The following is a 19229-nucleotide window of genomic DNA, read 5'->3' as shown; positions in this document are numbered from 1 at the left end:
AAGGGGGTAGAAATGGTTAAGGTGAATGCGGATGACGGTGAAAAGCTTGAAGTGGTGGAGTCACGGAGTAAAAGACCCATATCGGTGAATAAAAATAAAGACTGAAATAAGATTGAAAAGTTTCATTATTATCATGATGGTGTGGAACTCCCACATCAGTAAAATTAAAACTCCTTTGGCTATTGATATGAAACATATTTTATTGGTTGTTGGTTTTTGTTTGTGTGGATTTTCAGAATGCCATTGGAGAAAGAGATTGCGGTTCTACACTTCTACTTGGGGTTTGTGATAGTTTTTCCAAAAACTACGAATGAGGTGAACGAAAAATGAAAGGGGAAAGAAATGGTTGAGGTGAATGCGGATGAACAGTGCAAACCTTGAAGTGGTGGAGTCATGGTGTAGAAGGCCCACATCAGTGAATAAAAATAAAGAGTGAAATAGAATTGAAAAGTTCCATTATTATCGCGATGGTGTAGAAGGCCCACATCAGTAAAATTAGAAATCCTTTGGCTATAGATATGAAGCATCCTTTGCTGGTGGTAAGTTATTGTTTGCGTGGGTTTTTTCAGAATCTCATTGGGGAAGAAGAATGTGGTTCTACACTTCTACTTGGGGTTAGTGAGATTTTTTTCGAAAAACTACGAATGAGGTGAACGAAAAATGAAAGGGGAAAGCAATGGTTGAGGTGAATGCGGATGAACGTTGAAAAGCTTGAAGTGGTGGAGTCATGGAGTAGAAGACCCACATCGGTGAATAAAAATAAAAAGTGAAATAGGATTGAAAAGTTTCATAACTATCATGATGGTGTGGAACTCCCACATCGGTGTCCCTGAAGGTAAGCTCAAGTGGTAAGAGTTATGGGACATAAGGGTTTGGGAGGGTAAACGGTGAAGGGTCCAGGGTTCGAATCCTGATGATGACTAATTTACTAACATTACTAACAACTAACATTTGCCTATCCAAAAAAAAAAAAAAAACTCCCACATGGTAAAATTAAAACTCCTTTGGCTATATATATGAAGCATCCTTTGTTGGTGGTTGGTTCTTGTTTGTGTGGATTTTCAAAATGTCATTGGGGAAGTAGATTGCGGTTCTACTCTTCTACTTAGGGTTAGTGAGAGTATTTCCATTAACTACGAATGAGGTTAACGAAAAATGAAAGGAGGAAGAAATGGTTAAGGTGAATGCGGATGACGGTGAAAAGCTTGAAGTGGTGGAGTCATGGAGTAGAAGACCCACATCGGTGAATAAAAATAAAGACTGAAATAAGATTGAAAAGTTTCATTATTATCATGATGGTGTGGAACTCCCACATCAGTAAAATTAAAACTCCTTTGGCTATATATATGAAACGTATTTTATTGGTTGTTTGTTTTTGTTTGTGTGGATTTTCATAATGCCATTGGAGAAAGAGATTGCGGTTCTACACTTCTACTTGGGGTTTGTGAGAGTTTTTCCAAAAACTACGAATGAGGTGAACGAAAAATGAAAGGGGAAAGAAATGGTTGAGGTGAATGCGGATGAACAGTGCAAACCTTGAAGTGGTGTAGTCATGGTGTAGAAGGCCCACATCGGTGAATAAAAATAAAGAGTGAAATAGAATTAAAAAGTTCCATTATTATCGCGATGTTGTAGTAGGCCCACATCAGTAAAATTAGAAATCCTTTGGCTATAGATATGAAGCATCGTTTGCTGGTGGTAAGTTATTGTTTGCGTGGGTTTTCAGAATCTCATTGGGGAAGAAGAATGTGGTTCTACACTTCTACTTGGGGTTAGTGAGATTTTTTTTGAAAAACTACGAATGTGGTGAACGAAAAATGAAAGGAGAAAGCAATGGTTGAGGTGAATGCGGGTTGAGGTGAATGAGGATGAACGATGAAAAGCTTGAAGTGGTGGAGTCATGGAATAGAAGACTCACATCGGTGAATAAAAATAAAAGGTAAAATAGGATTGAAAAATTTCATAACTATCATGATGGTGTGGAACTCCCACATCGGTAAAATTAAAACTCCTTTGACTATAGATATGAAACATCCTTTATTGGTGGTTTTTTTTTTTTTTTGAAGTCCATCCTTTATTGGTGGTTGGTCTGTGACTTATCACTTCTAGTGAGTGACTTATATAGCTTACACTAACTGTTGTTACTTTTGGTTGTCTGCATTTTTTCAAAAACAACCTGATGTCGAAGCAGATGTTGTAACATCGTGCTGTGACATTTGTCCCTGCGGATCTGCTGTGTGTTTAACAGGTTTTTCTATAAGCTTTGGATTGATTTCGTGATAATCAAGTTACGGCTATTGAAGAAGCTTCTATTTGTTATCTGAAATATAATATAGTGGAATCAAATCTATTGAAGAAGATTTGATTTGGTTTAAATTGTGAAAGATGTTATCTTTTGTTCAAATCTTATTTGATAAGATTTGTTACTGGTTTAAAAGATTTGTTCCAGATCTGTTTTATGGACTCTATTTTCGTGCAAGCCCATTGAAGATCAAGACCAGAAGAACAGCTATTTAAGGAGGCTTAACCCTAGTTGCAAGGTGTGCGTTGGGCACCCAAGGATTGGGTTTTTAGGGCTTTGTTTTGTGAGTCCTTGTTATGTTATTTTGTACACCTCTCTACTGCCTCCATTGATAATCATATGTAGGGATGGCAACGGGTAGGATCGGGTACGGGTTTTACAATTACCAAACTCAAACCCAAATCACAAAACCCAAACCCAAACCCAAACACAAACACAAACACTTATGGGCGATAAAATGAAATCCATGCCCAAATCCATTGGGTTTCGGATTTACCCGAAACCCAAACCCATTAGTTACGTAAAATTGCAACCCGATCCAGAACCTACTTTCATATAAAAAAAGTGAAATTCATAGAAAGAAAAAAAAAACAAATACTATTCATCATCCTCATCTATCACCAAAGTGAGACAACAATAGTTTAGAGTTTACTTTCTCAAACATACAAAAGTATAATTAATCATCAAACATTAAAAACAAAGTTTATAAATATATATATATATATATATATATATATATATGTGTATGTATGAGGGGTTTTTTTATAATTTTATGTTTCGGGTATCTTTGGGTTCGGGTTTGGGCGGGTATGGACACGGATTTAACTATTACCAAACCCAAACCCATAAATGGCTACAGTAACGGGCAAAACCCAAACCCAAACCCAAATCCAGTCAACTCGGATTTTGCCTGTCAAATCGGATCGGGTTTGGGCGGATACCCATGGGTTTGGGTAAAATTGCCATCCCTAATCATATGGCTTAGAGTTGGTTTGTTTAGTTGAGTTGTGATCTCATCAAACTTGCTTATTGATAAACATGTCTTGATCGCTGTGGCAGTGGTCATTAGGGGTTAGAGAAAGTTTTCTCATAGCTTAGAGGAGAAGGGCTAAGCTAGATTCACTTATGTAATAGTGGTAGACATAAAAGAGGCTCTATACTAAGGGGGAGTACTTAGGTATAGGAGGGACTTTCATGTGACCTGAGAGCTATTATTTGATAGTGAATTGACTCCTGGATTGGTATCCTCCAGATGTAGGTGATGTTGCACCGAACTGGGTTAACAATTCTCTGTGTTTTTTAGTGATTTATTGTTGCTACTGTGCTGTTTCTACTGTATTAAACGTTGTGGCTTAATTTCTGTACTGTTGTGCAATTGTCGAACCGGTTGTCTCAGCATCGCGTTCGACATATGTCCTGTGCGAGAACCAGAATTACACTAACCTATCACTAACAGGATAGAAAAAGCTAACTAACCTTCTAACTAATCAACAACGCAGTTGATCACCTAACTAACTACTCGCATAACCTGTATTATCTTACGAATCCCAACCAAATATAGTAGCTAAGAAATGAAGCATTGAGAATGTTCTGCAATTACTAAAATTGAAAGATCTGATTTCAAGTTACTTTTATTTCACCTGCGGATTCTACTCCGTTCATATTTTGAATATTAGACATTTTCAATTGCATTCAACCCAACTTTTCCCTAAATCACTTATTCTCCACTTAAACACCTATCCAGTTTGTAAACAAACACTCAAGAAAGAGGCTTCCACGACTCATAGATAACAGAAAGTTTTGAAGTTTGAACTATTTATAATATACAACATCACCCTAGTGAGTACCATATAATGTTAAGACAAAGTTTGCACAAAGTACTTCTCCCATTACAAACAAACTCGAATGTGAACTAGAAACTACATGCTATGAAACTTAAAAGTTAAAATTTGTAAGAAATTCAGTGTACTTTATTGCCATCGTTTCCACTACAAATTGCCAAGCCAGATATCTCATGAACCTCAGCAACAACAGAATGCAGATCAGACCAAGAGTATGTCCTCCAAGGAGGAGGAGGTTGTGATTTGTTTGCAGATGCCTTATTACTATGAGCATGTGGATGAGGATGAAGAGGTGGAAGAGGGAAAGGTGGAGATAATGATGTGGCGCTGCTTTGCCCCTCCTCACTGCTGCTCAAATTAAGACATGATTTTCCTCCACCTATGTTAGCTGATCGCTTCGAAATTCCACCAAGATTATACGCACAACTACGACTCCTCGCAATTAACATGTTGCGGGCAAGCAGATCCTTTCGTTTTTTGGCATAAGGGTCCTCTGGCTTTGCCATTTGTTGCACGGATGTTACAGCTGCGGCATCTGCTAAGCTTGTGTAGGACTTCGATTTACCGTTATAAAACTTGGATATGCCTTTCCTGAATCACACAAAAACCATATGACATGAGTTAATAAAACTATATCCGATTGAAAACTTTCACATCATCCAACCATAATGTTAAAACTTAAAAAAATATCCAGTGGCCAATGTTTCACAATCTTGTAGTTCTAGGGTGTTTGGGAAAATACCCTATTAAAAAAGATATCGCATAAACGCTTATTCATAAACTAATTTGAGAAACTTATTGAAATAAACTGAAAAACATGTAATAGGTAAGCATAACTGCATGAGCTCTTATTCATAAACTAATCTGAATAGGTTATGAAAATAAGCTCAAAAAAGCTTATAGGTAAGTTGTAAGCTAATTTTATAAGCTATTCCAATTCCAAACACTAAAATAAGCGCTAATACTATAAGATAAACTCAAATAAGCTCTTCCAAACAGGGTTTTAGTTGGGGAATCTAAAATTTCTCTGTCCGGACAAAATACAATGACTAAAGTTCAGTGTAGTGGGAATCATAAGAGGAGCATGGTTTTTTTCATAGCACAGGATGAAGCCTTTCATTCCCGAGTAAAGCTTTATAGTTAGAAGGAGAAATTTACTCATTTCTGTTTTGCATTGAATCAATCAGATTCAAAGCTAATCTGGCACCTACAATTTGTAACACCAACCAATACTTAAAATCCAGTGGAAGTAACTTATGGCAGCCCAAAAGAAGGGTTGGTATTTGCATCTATTAATCCACGATCCATTCCCAATCTCGTCATATCTAAATCCAATTGAAGCTACCCAATAAATTTAAATGAAAGGACTAGTTATAGAAGGGTTGTTCATGAACCAACCAAAATCTTTATTGAACATCCATAGGTATAATGAGCGAAATGTACTTGGACATAGCAAAGTCTAGATGCAGGCAGACTAGAGAAATACAAAGGTGAAAGATAAATAAATCTAGATGCATTTAGAAGAATGAAATATCTTTGGATAAAGGAAGCTTTTAATGCTTCTATTTAAGAAACCTTATTTAATTTATAAGGGGTGACCTAAAGGACAAAACTTAGATGCAGTTCCATACACACAGTTTTTACTGTTGTCCAATCACAACCATACAGGTGATTTAACTTCATTCTAGGGGGATCAATAGAATTTATGACAAGCGACTCATAAATTTCATGATCTATTCTGCAAATACATCATACTCCTAGAATTAACCTAGAATGAAGTTACACATGGAATGTAGACTTCGTGATCAATATTGATCAATTTTAGTCTTTTTTCAAGGAACAAGCTCACCCTGCAGGGATACATTAAAGATCATGAGGCCCTATAATTACACATGGAATGTAGCCTTCTTTTTCCCTACTCCTCAAACACTATAGAAAGATGCTCTATCTTCCCACAACCCACTAGTTATTTCTTTTTATCATGGAGACCCATTAGACCAATCAATTACAGTACTACACGTTTTGAACAAAATATATTCTGTAAACCACTTCCACCCCCAACCAAAAAGCAATTCATTAAAATAATGAACAATGAGCAAGTGAAAGAAAAATGGTATATATCCAACTTGTATGGATTTTTTTTACTCAAGATAAATAACCAGAAGATGCCCCTTCCCTTACTGCTAACGCTAACATAACCAAATACCAAACCCAAATCAGGGGTAAACACACATAGCAACTCAGGGGTAAAACAGTAAAGTTACTAAATTCAGCAAAACAATCATAGTTCTTAAACCAGATGCTAAAATCATAAATAACAGAACCCCAAGTTCTCAAATCAACGATTTGCTGGTTATCTACACAGAAAGTTTAAAACTTGAGGAAAACCCAGTTCAGAAAAAGGTACCAATATAGTAATATGAACTTACTTGAGGGGTAACTCCTCTTCCAAATCATTCATGGTATCTAAGGGGCTTTTGAACGTGCTCTGTTCCTCAACCTCGCCGGAGTCTTCCCGGTCGGAGTCGTCATCCGACGAGACACTGTTCCTTCCGATGGAGGAGGCGTCGCTGCAGTCGGAATCCTCCTCCGGAATATCCTCATCGTAGATCGAGTCGCAGGGGATGAATCTGGACCTTCTGAGGCCAAGTCCTCGATCGGTTTCCAGAGCTAACGGCATCGTTTCAGTAGAGAGAGAAAGAGAGAGGAGAAGAAGAAGATGAAGATGAAGAATATGGTGTGAATAGAAATGAGATGAATTGGAATGATGCTAACAGCAGGTAAAATGGAAGAGTTAAGGGTATATATATCTGGTGAGACTTGATAGCACATGGGTATCAGAATTTTCTAAGCATAGGTGATCCATATACAAAAACAAAAAAATTATTCAATAAAATATGTCAATATTCTAATAAAGAACTTTAGTAGAAAATAAAGAAAAAAATAAAAATAGGAAGTCACATCTTATCCTAATAGGATTTAAGATGAATAATCATACTAGTGTTTCAAGGACAGAACAGAAAAGTGTCTGTTTAGGAGAAAAAAATGACTTTTATCTCTTTTTTGAAGAGAGATATCTTTGTTGGTTACTTCTTAAAGCTGGTGGGTGGAGAAATGCTAATAGATGTATAACTATAAGAAAATAGGTCAACGGGTGATTGGTTCAAGTGGTACATATTTGATTCTCTTTAAGTAAGGTTTCGGGTTTGAGTCTTGCGGATGGAAAATAATCCCCGCGGGGAGAGTTAGTCTCACCATAATGTGGATGTTTCCGACTCGAACATGATTGTCTCTTAAATAAGACACCTGTCTTAAAAAAAAGAAAAAAATAAAACAAAAGATGGAATCAAAGTTGCATTGTAATTTACCATGTGGGGTGATATATTCATATACTGATTAACTCACTTCATTCTTAATCATGTTAGCTCATGATATTTCATTTTATTCTCGTCGTTTACAGCTTATTACATGCAATTCTAGCCATGAAGATACATGGACTAAAACAAAGTTGCATTGTAATTGGATTTAGCAATAAATGATTGAATGGGGACCGTAGGATTTATGGTTGAATATGATCTTTGAAACGGATCAAGTGGATCCCACAGCACTGAAGCAACAACTCACCCACCATTTGTTGTTTATTCCTTACTCAGCTTTGCTTTTTCCTGATAATATAAACTAATAATAATTATCATCACTGGACATATTCTCTTAAGCCACAAGCTGTAATTGGATTCCCCGTTAAATCAACCTATTTCATATCATTTAATTATTGAAAAATCTCAATACTTCAACTTCAAAGGACTCTGCATATATATTTCTGTAATTTTCTGGAAAAATTGTCTATGAAATTTTAAATAGTTTTACTCATTTTGGATTTAAAAGAGTTTTTAGTTTATGTGGTTAATATTGATTGATTTGATGATGATTATTATAATGTGAGAAAAACATCAAGTAACGAGGAGGGTGGCACGTTGGTGGCAGTGGATTGGCCGGCGGGGATAATTTCTGATGAGTGACACGTGTCAGAGAGAGTCAATCCAGATAAGGCAACGCATCACGTGTCTCGGGGTCGACGCTGGTCTGTCTTCGCATGGCGGCAAGTGCCCATCATTTGCGGGTCCCATTCTTCGCTCCTTGTTGGGCCTTTTCTCAACTTCTGCCCAAATCCATTCCCCTGGCCCTAACAAATAAAAGTCTCTACAAAAATAAAAAATAAAAAATGAAAGTCAAAGAAGAGCCTTTTCTAAATTCAATTAATTTCCTCTGCTAGGGTTTGAAGAGAAGCTAGCCGCCACCCCCTTTTGGGGGCTCCTCCCCCCTTGGGGGGCTCCTCCTCCTCCATGGAGGTTTCTACTGCTCTTTGTAGGTAGTTTTCTCCCACAATAGGTGGGTTCCCTTCCACAGTAGGTGGATTTGCTACCCAATAAGTGGGTTGTTTTCTCCTTTTGCTTATTTTCCCTTTTATGTTACCGTCCTCCCCGCCTACCTCCACCCACCGGCCGCCGCCGTCGCACCTTTCTGCAGCCTTGTGCCTCTACCGTCGTCTCTGTGTCTCTACCACCGCTTCCTCCGCCGCTGTCATCTTCATATGTTGTTGGCTTTGTTCTGAAGACCACCTTCGCCTGTTTTTCACCCCTGTTTTGCTTCTCCTTGTTGCTGCCTCTGGTGCCACGACCGTGACCTCCACCACCATCCACCAACTGCGGCTTCCATCGCTCATAACAGTTTCTTGGTCTCATCCTTTCTTTCCTCCAGATCTGGTTTGTTTGCTGCGGGGCTTGCCCCTGACTTAAAGGTGTTGAACACCTGAGTTTATGATAGCCTTGTAGCAGAGATTGCTGACGGCAGAGCCGACAAGGTATAAGAAGTGACGTTTAAAGATGTGAATATCAAATTTTCTCTTCTGTTTGCAGCAGATTTACTTTGGATTTGAGCTATGGAGCCGCCGCTGATCCCCGCCACCACTGCTACTGTTCCGCTACCCTGGTTAGGGTTTGGAGACCCTGAAGGCTAGGGTTTGTCTGGCCTAGTCTTCATGGGCTCAGTGCTATTGGGCCTGTTTGTTTTTGCAAGTAGTTGTCATTAATCTCCTAGTTCTAACTTTGGGTTAGGTGTAGATAGGAGTCATGAGCTCAAGTGTAAGAAACTGACTTGTAATTCTCTGTGGGCCTGCCCAAGCAGTTGTACCACCCTTTTGGGTTATGGGCCTGACCCATGTTATCAATGAAATGTTCACCTTTGACCAAAAAAAAAAAAGAAAGACAATAATATACATGAATAAAATACTTAATTTCCAACTCTTATTCGTTAAAATTTATGTATATAAAAATTTAATATTAGATAACGTTTGATTATGTATGTATAATATGTATATATAATACCATTTAAAACAATATAATCATATGTTTAGTAAAAGTGGTTGCAGCGATAATGATGGTGATAAAGTTACAAAGGTGGTGGTTGTGGGTAAGAGTAGTGGCGGTGGTGGTGTTGTTGCGTGGTGGACGTGATGATGAGGTTATGGTGGTGGCGATAGGGATATATGCTATAGGGTGGTGGTAATTTGGTGATGGTGGTTCTAGAGAGGTGGGTGGTGGCGGTGGTGTATGTCGTAGTGGTGCCAATGACAATGGTGGCATTGGTGGAGGGTGGCGGCGACTATGACAGTTGATTAAATATTTTCAAGTAGTTTATATGTGACAATCTTATTAAGTCTTATCCTATAATTATATGTCACATTAAATAGTTCATCATTTTAATGTATAAGTTTATATAATACAATATTAACACTAAATAATAAATAAAGTCATTAATTTAAAATTAAAATGAACCCATCAAAATTTATGGCATGGCGAGAATGTTTTCAATTATTTTATTTTACATATTTATATCCTTATGAATAATTAAATTTTTAATTATTAATAGTCAAATTATGGATAACCAAGAATTACTAGTTAGGGACTAAAACCCTCGTCTCTGTCCAGAGCAGCAACTACCAACTAAGCACTGCAAAACCCATAAAAAACCCTTTCCATGCGAATCCTTTGTCACTTGGGACGTTCGACAACCTCAAACATGTCATCTTTCTTCTATTTCGGTTGATGGGGTTTTGATTTTAATGTGTCCATGTTCCATGTTTTGACCATCCATCAATTTTCCTTCATTTCAAGGGTCATGAAGCAAGAATTCACTAGTCTTTGAAGAGGGTCATGCTTTCATTTCTACATGGCATCACCAACCTGATGACTCTCTCACTCTTCACGAGGATTCAAGCTTCCAAGATAGCACTTGCTCGTTGCTTCACTCTTACTCAGTTAACATATGCTTCCTGTGATAAAGGGTCAATCACAAAACCTGAAGCTTGGTTTGTCAAGATTGTTTCTACTCTCTTTCTTCACTCAAACTCATTGGATACTAGAGTTTTGAGTTATTTTGGTAAGCATTTAACTCCTTCACTTGTTTTAGAGGTTGTTAAAAGGCTAAACAATCCCATTTTGGGTTTCAAGTTCTTTCAGTTTACCAGGGAGAAGTTGAATGTGCATCATTCATTTTGGACTTATAATATGCTTTTGAGGTCCCTATGTCAAAAGGGTCTCCACAGTTCAGCAAAACTGCTATATGATTGTATGAGGTTTGATGGGAAGTTGCCTGATAGTAGGTTGTTGGGGTTTTTGGTTTCTTCTTTTGCATTGGCTGATAGGCTTGATGTTTCCAAGGAATTACTTGCTGAAGCTCAGTGCAATAAGGTTCAAGTAAATGCTGTTGTTTATGATAACTTATTGAGTGTCTTGGTAAAACATAATAAGTTAGATGATGCCATTTGTCTATTTAGGGAGCTTATGAAATCACATTCGCATCTTGAGACTTCCACGTTTAACGTTTTAATGGGAGGTTTGTGTAGTGCCGGCGATGTTGATGAAGCGTTTAAGTTTCTCAATGGTATGAGAAGTTTTGGTTGTTCCCCTGATATAGTTACATATAACACTCTTCTACATGGTTTGTGTAGAATTAAGGAGGTCGATAGAGCAAGAGATTTACTAAAAGAAGTTGGTTTAAAAAGTAAGTTTTCCCCTAATGTTAGAAGTTATACAACAGTGATATCAGGTTATTGCAAATTGAGTAAGATGAAGGAGGCGTCTTCTCTTTTTGATGAAATGGATAGATCCGGAACTAAGCCTAATGCATTTACTTTTAATTCCCTTATTGATGGCTTTGTAAAAGTAGGTAACATGGATTCTGCACTAGGTATCTACAAGAAGATGCTCTTCCACGGTTGTCCTCCTGATGTTGTTACTTTCACTTCCCTAATTGAGGGTTATTGCCGAGTTGGGAAGGTTAACTATGGTTTGGACCTGTGGCACGAAATGAATACGAGAAATATTTCCGCAAGTTTGCATACTTTCTCTGTTCTTATCAGTTATCTGTGCAAGAGCAATAGACTACAAGAAGCTCGTGACCTTTTGAGACAATTGAAGCGGACTGACATTGTTCCACAGCCTTCTATCTACAATCATGTCATTGACGGATATTGTAAATCTGGGAATGTTGATGAGGCTAATGCAATTGTAGTAGAAATGGAGGAGAAATGCAAACCTGATAAGTTTACATTTACTATTCTTATTGCTGGGCATTGTATGAAAGGAAGAGCACCTGATGCAATTGTCATCTTTTACAAAATGTTGGCAACTGGTTGTTCCCCAGATGAAATAACTGTTAGAATTTTAAGTTCCTGTCTTTTGAAGTCTGGAATGCCTGGTGAGGCTGCCCGCATTAAGGAAAGCCTACATGAGAACCAGGGAGATTCACTTAAAAAATCTTATTATGAAGGTACAAATTCAGATGTGCCATTTTCGGTTCATTAAATCACTGCCGCAAATCAGTGATTGGACATTTCCCTGGAAGAATACATTCATCATGCAGCGCTCAATTATGTTCTGGAGATTATCAGAAAGGGAATTTGAAATTCCAATTCCTCCTAAATTTTGCTGATCTTATTGGAACTTGCAGGTAGTATGCTGTCTTCTTGTTACCTTTTTTTCAACTGACTTTGATTTTTTGTTTCTTATGTCAAATGTCAAATTTGTTCTATTTCTAAATATTCCTTTTTTATTATGCAGTTTTAGTTGATTTTCTTGTTCATTTCTGAATGTATTACTTTTAGTGCTATGAGTATATTGAATTGCACCTTTATGAAAAGGACTGACTGAAATATCGAATGTTATGTAATGGAAATTTCATAGTTAAAAATAATGCTGAAAAAATATAGGAAGATTGTTACTGAGGATTTTCAGCAACAGAAACATTTCAAAACGGGTGGGAAGGAAACTTGTAGGTTTAAAAAATGGTATTAATACAAGAGAGGTGATTGGTTGATGGAATTCTACGATTCTAGAATCTTGAGCATTGATCTAACTCAGACTTTTGAATAAATATTTTCTGCATATTGGGTGAAACTTTTTCTTTGGTTATATCTTAGTCCACTTTTCTTTTCTGAAAAACAAATAGCAACTTATATCAGGATAAAATACATTTTTTGCAACATTTTCTTCATTTTCTTCTCTTTTTCGAAACAGAATCCTGGAATGTTCTTTGTTCTATGAGATCATGCTCCTTTCGGGATTGGAAAAGGGCTGTTTTTCTCAGAACTCATTTCAGTTTTTACCCTTTGTTATCATGTTGACTGAGCACAACAAAAAATTTCTTACATTCTGTCTATGTCTGCTATGTTATCATTCCCTACAGTTGAGATCTTGAGATAACCTCAACTCTTGTTCCCTTTGTCATTAAAAATTGATCACAAAATAGGCAATCCCTGCTCGAGGGACTCGTCAATTGGCTTAGTGTTCAACATAGTAAATTCCCTGGGAAGCATTAGGGGTCTGGATATCATGGGACAATTTTTTTTTTGGGTGCACCACAGGTATTCTGTGTGGGAAACATTCTTGTTCAAGCCGGGAACATTCACATTAGAGTCGGGCTAGCTCTCCCGGCAGGGTTTTTTCCGATTTAACAGACTCGTATCCGAGACCTAGCATAGAGAGATATCATGGGACTATGCATATACATGGAATTTCTAGGCCTAAAGTAGCAAAAAAAAATTCATGTATCATGCATATATTGTCAGAGTGACCACGTTTTCTTCATTGCCCTAAATTACACCTAGTGTGCCTGTCATGCAAATAAATTTTCTACTACCATTTGGAAGAAATTCTCCAAATTCTTTTTATCCCGTACTATCAAGTGGCATCGTGCACCTGATATAGAAATTCTCTGATAGAATGTTACTCACATTGAGAACTGTATAATAGAAGCTGAATTAAGTCTCTAACTTCAGGGCATCAAAATTTGATGATTTAAGTATTTGTAGTATTAGTTGTTTCTTTTTTCACTGGTAAGCCTGGCATAGATTACTTAAACTTCTACCATGACCTCCCAACTCCAGGGGGAAAAAGAAGCTCTAAAACACTAATGGCATGTGCTTTTATGGTTTTTCAGGTTCATGGACAATGCGGGGTCTATTAGATTTTGGTAGTACTTGGAATGGCAGGTGTCATGCTTGACAATTCTCTGACATAACACATATTGACAATGAGTTTACTTGGTAGTTAACAAGCGACGCTTCCTGAATTGCATTTTGGATATATGGTTTAACTTACCACCCCTAGAGCACAAAGCTTGCTGGATGTCACTAATGGTAATGAGACAAGGTTTGTCATGTTGAATGAGAATTCATGTTTAAAGTTCAACTTATCATGTGGCAAACCATTGGGTTTAAGTAATGCGTTGGGATGAACTAGGTTTTGCACCACTTTTTATTGTCCAACCTTTTTTGGCTAACATGGTCTTAGCGAATAGAATTGTAACCTCTTATCAGATGTCACTATTGAATGGATGATAAATGACTCTCAGGGATTCCCCTGGTCTGGAACCATGTATATTTCTTCTTGAGGTGATCTAGTGCTAATGAGGTAGGAATGACCCCCAAGGAGTATTGACCCTTTTTGTGAAGTTGCTGATTATATTTAAGAATGTATATACTATGAAGCTATATAGGTTGCATTTTAGCTTATGGTGTATATGTTTTCACGGGTCGTTTCTACTGAGATGTGAACTGACTAGCTACTCTGAACTCCAAATAGCTAAATATATGTACTTTTTGGTTAGCATATCGGCTTTCCTTTAGATGATGGTTAGTTCGTGAACAAGTAGTGTCCACTTGTCCAGCATCTTCTCTTTTTTAGGTGATGATTTGTAAAAAAATTAAAATTAACAATTTGAGTTTTGCATAAAGAAATGTGTTGATATGATGTTTACACATTTAGTGCTAAATTTAATTAAAAATATAAGATTTGTATGTTTAATAATTAATACCCCCATGAATTGTATTCTAAAAGCTTTTTTCTGAGAGGGGGTTTGCTACTTTTGAATGGCTTTTCATGATCTTTCATGGTGTTTAGAAATCAACCACTTTTATGTTAGCTTTTGCAGATCAATGTAGGTTTTTAAATCAATCAAAATCAAATTTCATACCCCCTGTTGTTTTTAAACGAGGGGAATTGGTTTTTGAATTAGCTAAAGCATATTCACATAATGAAAATATCAATTTTGGGTAGAAGTGTTTTAGCTTGTGTTCACTACCGAACCAAATACACACTTAGTGGTGACGATTTAAACATAGAATTAAATAAATGCTTTGCAACAAGGTCACTTTAATTTTCAGAGAACATTGATTTCTGCAATATAGCGAGCATCGTAAGGCTCTACTGAACTTTGATGTCGAGCAACCGTAAATACTTTGCGTAGTTTGTTTGGTTAACATATTCGAAGAGTAACACTGAAGGATTTTACCAGCATGAATAGCAACAGGGAGAGGAAGCATCCAAAGCAAATGCAGTTTATTATTTCTACATGATACATGATTTACATACAGTCTGGTTTTAAAATGTGGTTTATATCATCAATAAGAAATAGCATCCCAACTACAAACTTATTTTACAGAATAACATTAACAAAGATCTACCATGATATTGCCACATTTCACGTTTTAGATGGACAACTATGAAACATGACTTGCAAGGTGGAAGACCCCAAGGCAGCCTTTAGGGCACACCACATAGCTCCTTACACAATTCAAGCCACAATAGGATAAGATGCACAAGTTGCAACACCTGAAATTAAACCAAAGGGATTAGCCAAAACAGGTACAGCAAAATGATTAATCTCAGGTTTGTAAATTCAGAATTATATCTTCACTATCAACAATGCTAGCAAGAATTTAGGTACAGTAGATCCTTACCGCACATATTCTTCCCCAATTCCATCTTGAAGTAGCCATGGTCACCCCAGGTACTGCCCCATGAATTTTTAATGATCCAATAAGGTACATTATTTTCGACTCCGTACCCAACAGCAAGAACAGCATGATTCACATCCTGCCAGGCAAATCCAAACTTTGTTAACGTCCGTTAAATGTATCTTAGGCTCTTATCTCTAGTATTATCGACATGTAAAATACATATAATACAGATACAGATTTCGTTAATAGCCAATATGCTATAACATAAACTCGAGGTACACAATTGATGCATTAAACTTGAAGCCAAAACATTTTATTCTGAATATTGCATTAAACATTTGATTGAGAGGGATAAGTATTACTCACCATGGGGGTGTTGCCACAAGTGTCACTCGTGTAAACTCCTTCCTTATATAAACGGAAGCCATCCACCACCTGAAATGCCACACTAACTGGCCGCGCAAAAGCAACCGCATGTTTCAATTCATCCTCAGCACCCTACACAAAGATAACATTAAAAAGTTTAGAAAATCTCATATAGATCTGACTGAGGTATAAGTGATCTAATTCTGCCATGTCTCTCAAGTCAAGTGTCAAAGGCAATGTTACAATTGTCCAAATTGCAGTAAACTATCTAACAAACGTTTGCTCACCAAGGTGATGTTGACAGAGTCAAGGACTCGAACAGCAACATTTTCTGCTGTAAATTTGCAGGCCTCATCTTTCGCGGTGTAGGGATATTCTTTCTCCAAAGCGATGCCACCATTGTATTTAATATATTCAAAGGCTTGGGATGGCAAGCCGCCGTTGCAGCCAAAGTTATTGAAAGCACCAGCACAATCCACAAGCTGCTGCTCAGAAAGTGAGATATTTTTTCCATGGGCCTGCGCGTAAGCTGCCTCTAGCGCTCCAGTTGTGCTGCAGATGCAAATGTTTATGTCAGATGCATGATAAAGTAGAATGCTTAATTCATTCCAAACTGTTTCTCAGTGCTAAAAACCAACCTGAATGTCCAGCAAGATCCGCAATGGGCTTGATCTTTAACTTCGCTAACTATGGATTCTTTTCTCCAGTCTTTCTGTAAAGAATAACGAAGGGAAAAACAAATTCATGTAAGGCTTCTAGGAATGAAATTTTGTTCACAAACAAACAAGCTCAGTTTCAACCTGATAGGGGTAAGGAAAGAGATACGAAAAGTTAGTTGTAGAATGGAAGGGAATGCTAGCTAATACACAGAAACACACTCACTTCACTTTGTTAGTTACATTCTCCTTCTGTGCACACACACTCTATTCTGTTACATCACTTATTCACAAACATACATACTTATTCCTATCACACTCTTCCAATTTCCAAAATCTAGAACAACCAACACATATAAAAGGAAAAGTCAATATATGGATCTGTTTGAACACTTTATCTAGTTAGTTAACAAATTATTGTTCATAGCAATTCTTGCATAAGCAAGAGTGTCAATTAATACCGTGAGTGTTCGGATCAATGATGTCAAAATCGACTATGGATAGAATTGTTCTTGTTAAAATTGATTATAGTAAAAGTGAATTGAAAGTGAAGTAATTATGTTAGGATATGTTTATAAGAAAAGTGATTTCGGTAGGATAATATTGTGAAATCCCACAATTGATTATCTCCATTCAATTGTCAAAGAAAATATCCACAATTGATTATCTCCATTAAACTAGCTAGGATTTGAAATTTCGTCCTAAAGAGCAAGAATCAATTGTCAACAAAAATATCCAAAAAAATCATAATTGATTCTGAATAACCAATTATGGAAGAATCAATTATGCTAACAAGATTAAGAACACATTAACATAATACTCAATAAGCAAATATTTTAATCTTTGATAATAATATTCTGAAGTTCATCTGTTCGATGGAGTTACCTCTGCAGGAAGAACAGCATCAGTAAGCTTGTGATTGCCTATGAGAGTGGCAGAGCAATTTTGAGCAGCACCGAGTTTCTGAGTTCTGAACTCATCCCAACTCAAATCCGCGAAATCTGTGATTCAACATCGATCATATCACATCAAAATCGAAAACAAAACAACCAAACAAGCAAAGCCAGAAAGAAGAAGAGCACGTACGATTGAGACCGAGCTTGTATGAGAGACGCTTCTTGTTGGTGGATTTGATCAATTCGAGATTCTCAGAGAAGATCCGGAACCGATGCTGAATCTCCTCTACGGAATCGTATCGCTTGCCGTATTTGCTAGCGAAGCGTGCGAAGGAGACAGCATGGCGGGTTTGACCGATCACCTGAAGAACCTGCTCCTCCAGGTCTGAGACCAAACGAATTGGATTGGAGTCCTCGAAGCTGGACGATCCTGCCGCCGCAGCGACACCGAGCACCACCGTAAGAAGAAGCAGAGACCACCGTGCCATCTCTCACTCACTCTTGGCTACGCTTCTTTCAAATTCAATCAACCAATCTATCTATCTTATATGATTTCGTCTACGTTTCGAATTTCCAATTTCTATTGGTTTGCTTTGAAGCACATGATGAGTGGTTGTCACTGAAATGTGCAATGACCAAAGTGTCCTCTAACGGTTTTTACTCTTTGCTTACGTCGTTCATTATGTCACGCGATGTATAATCAATAAATACTTGGATAAATACATTATTATTAAAATGGATCAGAAATTGAAATATAATTTTACTTGAATGATTGTATGTGATATTTTAGGGTTAATTTAGTCAAGTGTGTGCTCCATCAAAATATCTAATAGATTAACCATGCCATGCCATTCATATTGGAGTTTCATTTTCCAACGGGGACCCGTTATGATAGGTTCACAATATTTGTTTAATACATCAATGAATTATCTTTTTTTTTTGAATTTTTTTTATAGGCAATAAGAACTATATTGAATAGAAGTACAAGAGGTACTTCAACCCAATACATAGAGAAAGAAAAGGAGACAAAAAAACAACCTACGGAGATTCTACCCGCCCTAAACCCCCTTGAAAGCTAACTTTATATATATGACCTCATTAAAACCTAGATAGGATAAAACCCCCTTGGGAAAACTTATCTAGGAAAAAGAGCACCAAATATATAAAATCAAAGGAGAAGTTTCAAGGGGGATTACGGATAAACTAAAACCCCACCCACGGTTCCTCTTGTTGCTATAAAAGTAAGGGACAGAAAGATTATGTCTGCCCCACGTAGCACCTCCACCCAACTGTGGCTTTAGGATAGATGTTCAACACAGACAACCGGGTTGTTTACCCATTCATAGAGAGAGCAACGAAAATCATTGACTTGAGCCGATAGCCATTGCCAAGATTTCAGCTGAATACCTTCCAAGATCATGCTATCCACCACAACCCCATTCCTAAATACAATGTCATTGCGAAGGTGCCATAAACCCCAAACCACGGCGCCCCAAACTGTTAACCATGCCCTCCTCTGTTTCTGATTACATCCCCAAAATTCTTGCTGCATAAAATGAGATTTACCCTCTCCCGGCAATACCACGCTCGCCCCTAACCAACTATAAAACCCATTCCAGATCGCCGTTGAGAAGTAGCAAGTGAACAGGAGATGATCAGTTGATTCTTCCTCCAATCCGCAGAAAGAACAGATCGCATCCTCATCTCTTAGCAAGATGCCTCTCTTCCTTAGATTCTGTTTTGTCTGGATTCTGTCCCAGCAAACCCTCCATACAAGTGCCTTTGCATTTGATGGCATCATGGTTTTCCATATAAGAGCAAAACAAGGATGAGGGTTCTCTCCAATAATATCCTTCTGGTACAGAAACT

The 19229-nt window shown here is 37.4% G+C and overlaps 3 protein-coding genes across 3 annotated transcripts; 1 reads left to right on the top strand and 2 right to left on the bottom strand.

The window, feature by feature from the left end:
- Window positions 1–4069: 4069 nt before the first annotated feature.
- Window positions 4070–6978, bottom strand: LOC130713825 (protein OXIDATIVE STRESS 3 LIKE 2-like). The gene is made up of 2 exons (XM_057563638.1): window positions 6573–6978; window positions 4070–4734 (listed from the first exon to the last, which is right to left on the bottom strand). Exons 1-2 carry the CDS (start codon window positions 6821–6823, stop codon window positions 4263–4265), a joined length of 723 nt encoding a protein of 240 aa, XP_057419621.1. The 5' UTR covers window positions 6824–6978; the 3' UTR covers window positions 4070–4262.
- A 3134-nt stretch (window positions 6979–10112) lies between these two features.
- Window positions 10113–14144, top strand: LOC130710073 (pentatricopeptide repeat-containing protein At2g06000). Its single transcript, XM_057559226.1, has 2 exons — window positions 10113–12153; window positions 13642–14144. Exon 1 carries the CDS (start codon window positions 10356–10358, stop codon window positions 12006–12008), a length of 1653 nt encoding a protein of 550 aa, XP_057415209.1. The 5' UTR covers window positions 10113–10355; the 3' UTR covers window positions 12009–12153; window positions 13642–14144.
- Window positions 14145–15024: 880 nt separating this feature from the next.
- On the bottom strand, window positions 15025–17922 carry LOC130710074 (pro-cathepsin H-like). The gene is made up of 7 exons (XM_057559227.1): window positions 17551–17922; window positions 17350–17465; window positions 16447–16520; window positions 16096–16360; window positions 15809–15940; window positions 15443–15578; window positions 15025–15314 (listed from the first exon to the last, which is right to left on the bottom strand). The coding sequence occupies exons 1-7, from the start codon at window positions 17846–17848 to the stop codon at window positions 15277–15279; spliced, it is 1059 nt and encodes a 352-aa protein (XP_057415210.1). The 5' UTR covers window positions 17849–17922; the 3' UTR covers window positions 15025–15276.
- Window positions 17923–19229: the final 1307 nt, after the last annotated feature.

This window comes from Lotus japonicus, chromosome 4 (assembly GCF_012489685.1).
Source record: "Lotus japonicus ecotype B-129 chromosome 4, LjGifu_v1.2".
NCBI classification, from domain to species: domain Eukaryota; kingdom Viridiplantae; phylum Streptophyta; class Magnoliopsida; order Fabales; family Fabaceae; genus Lotus; species Lotus japonicus.
The sequence above is the reverse complement of the archived record's forward strand: the minus strand, read 5'-3'. Positions and strand labels throughout refer to the sequence as shown.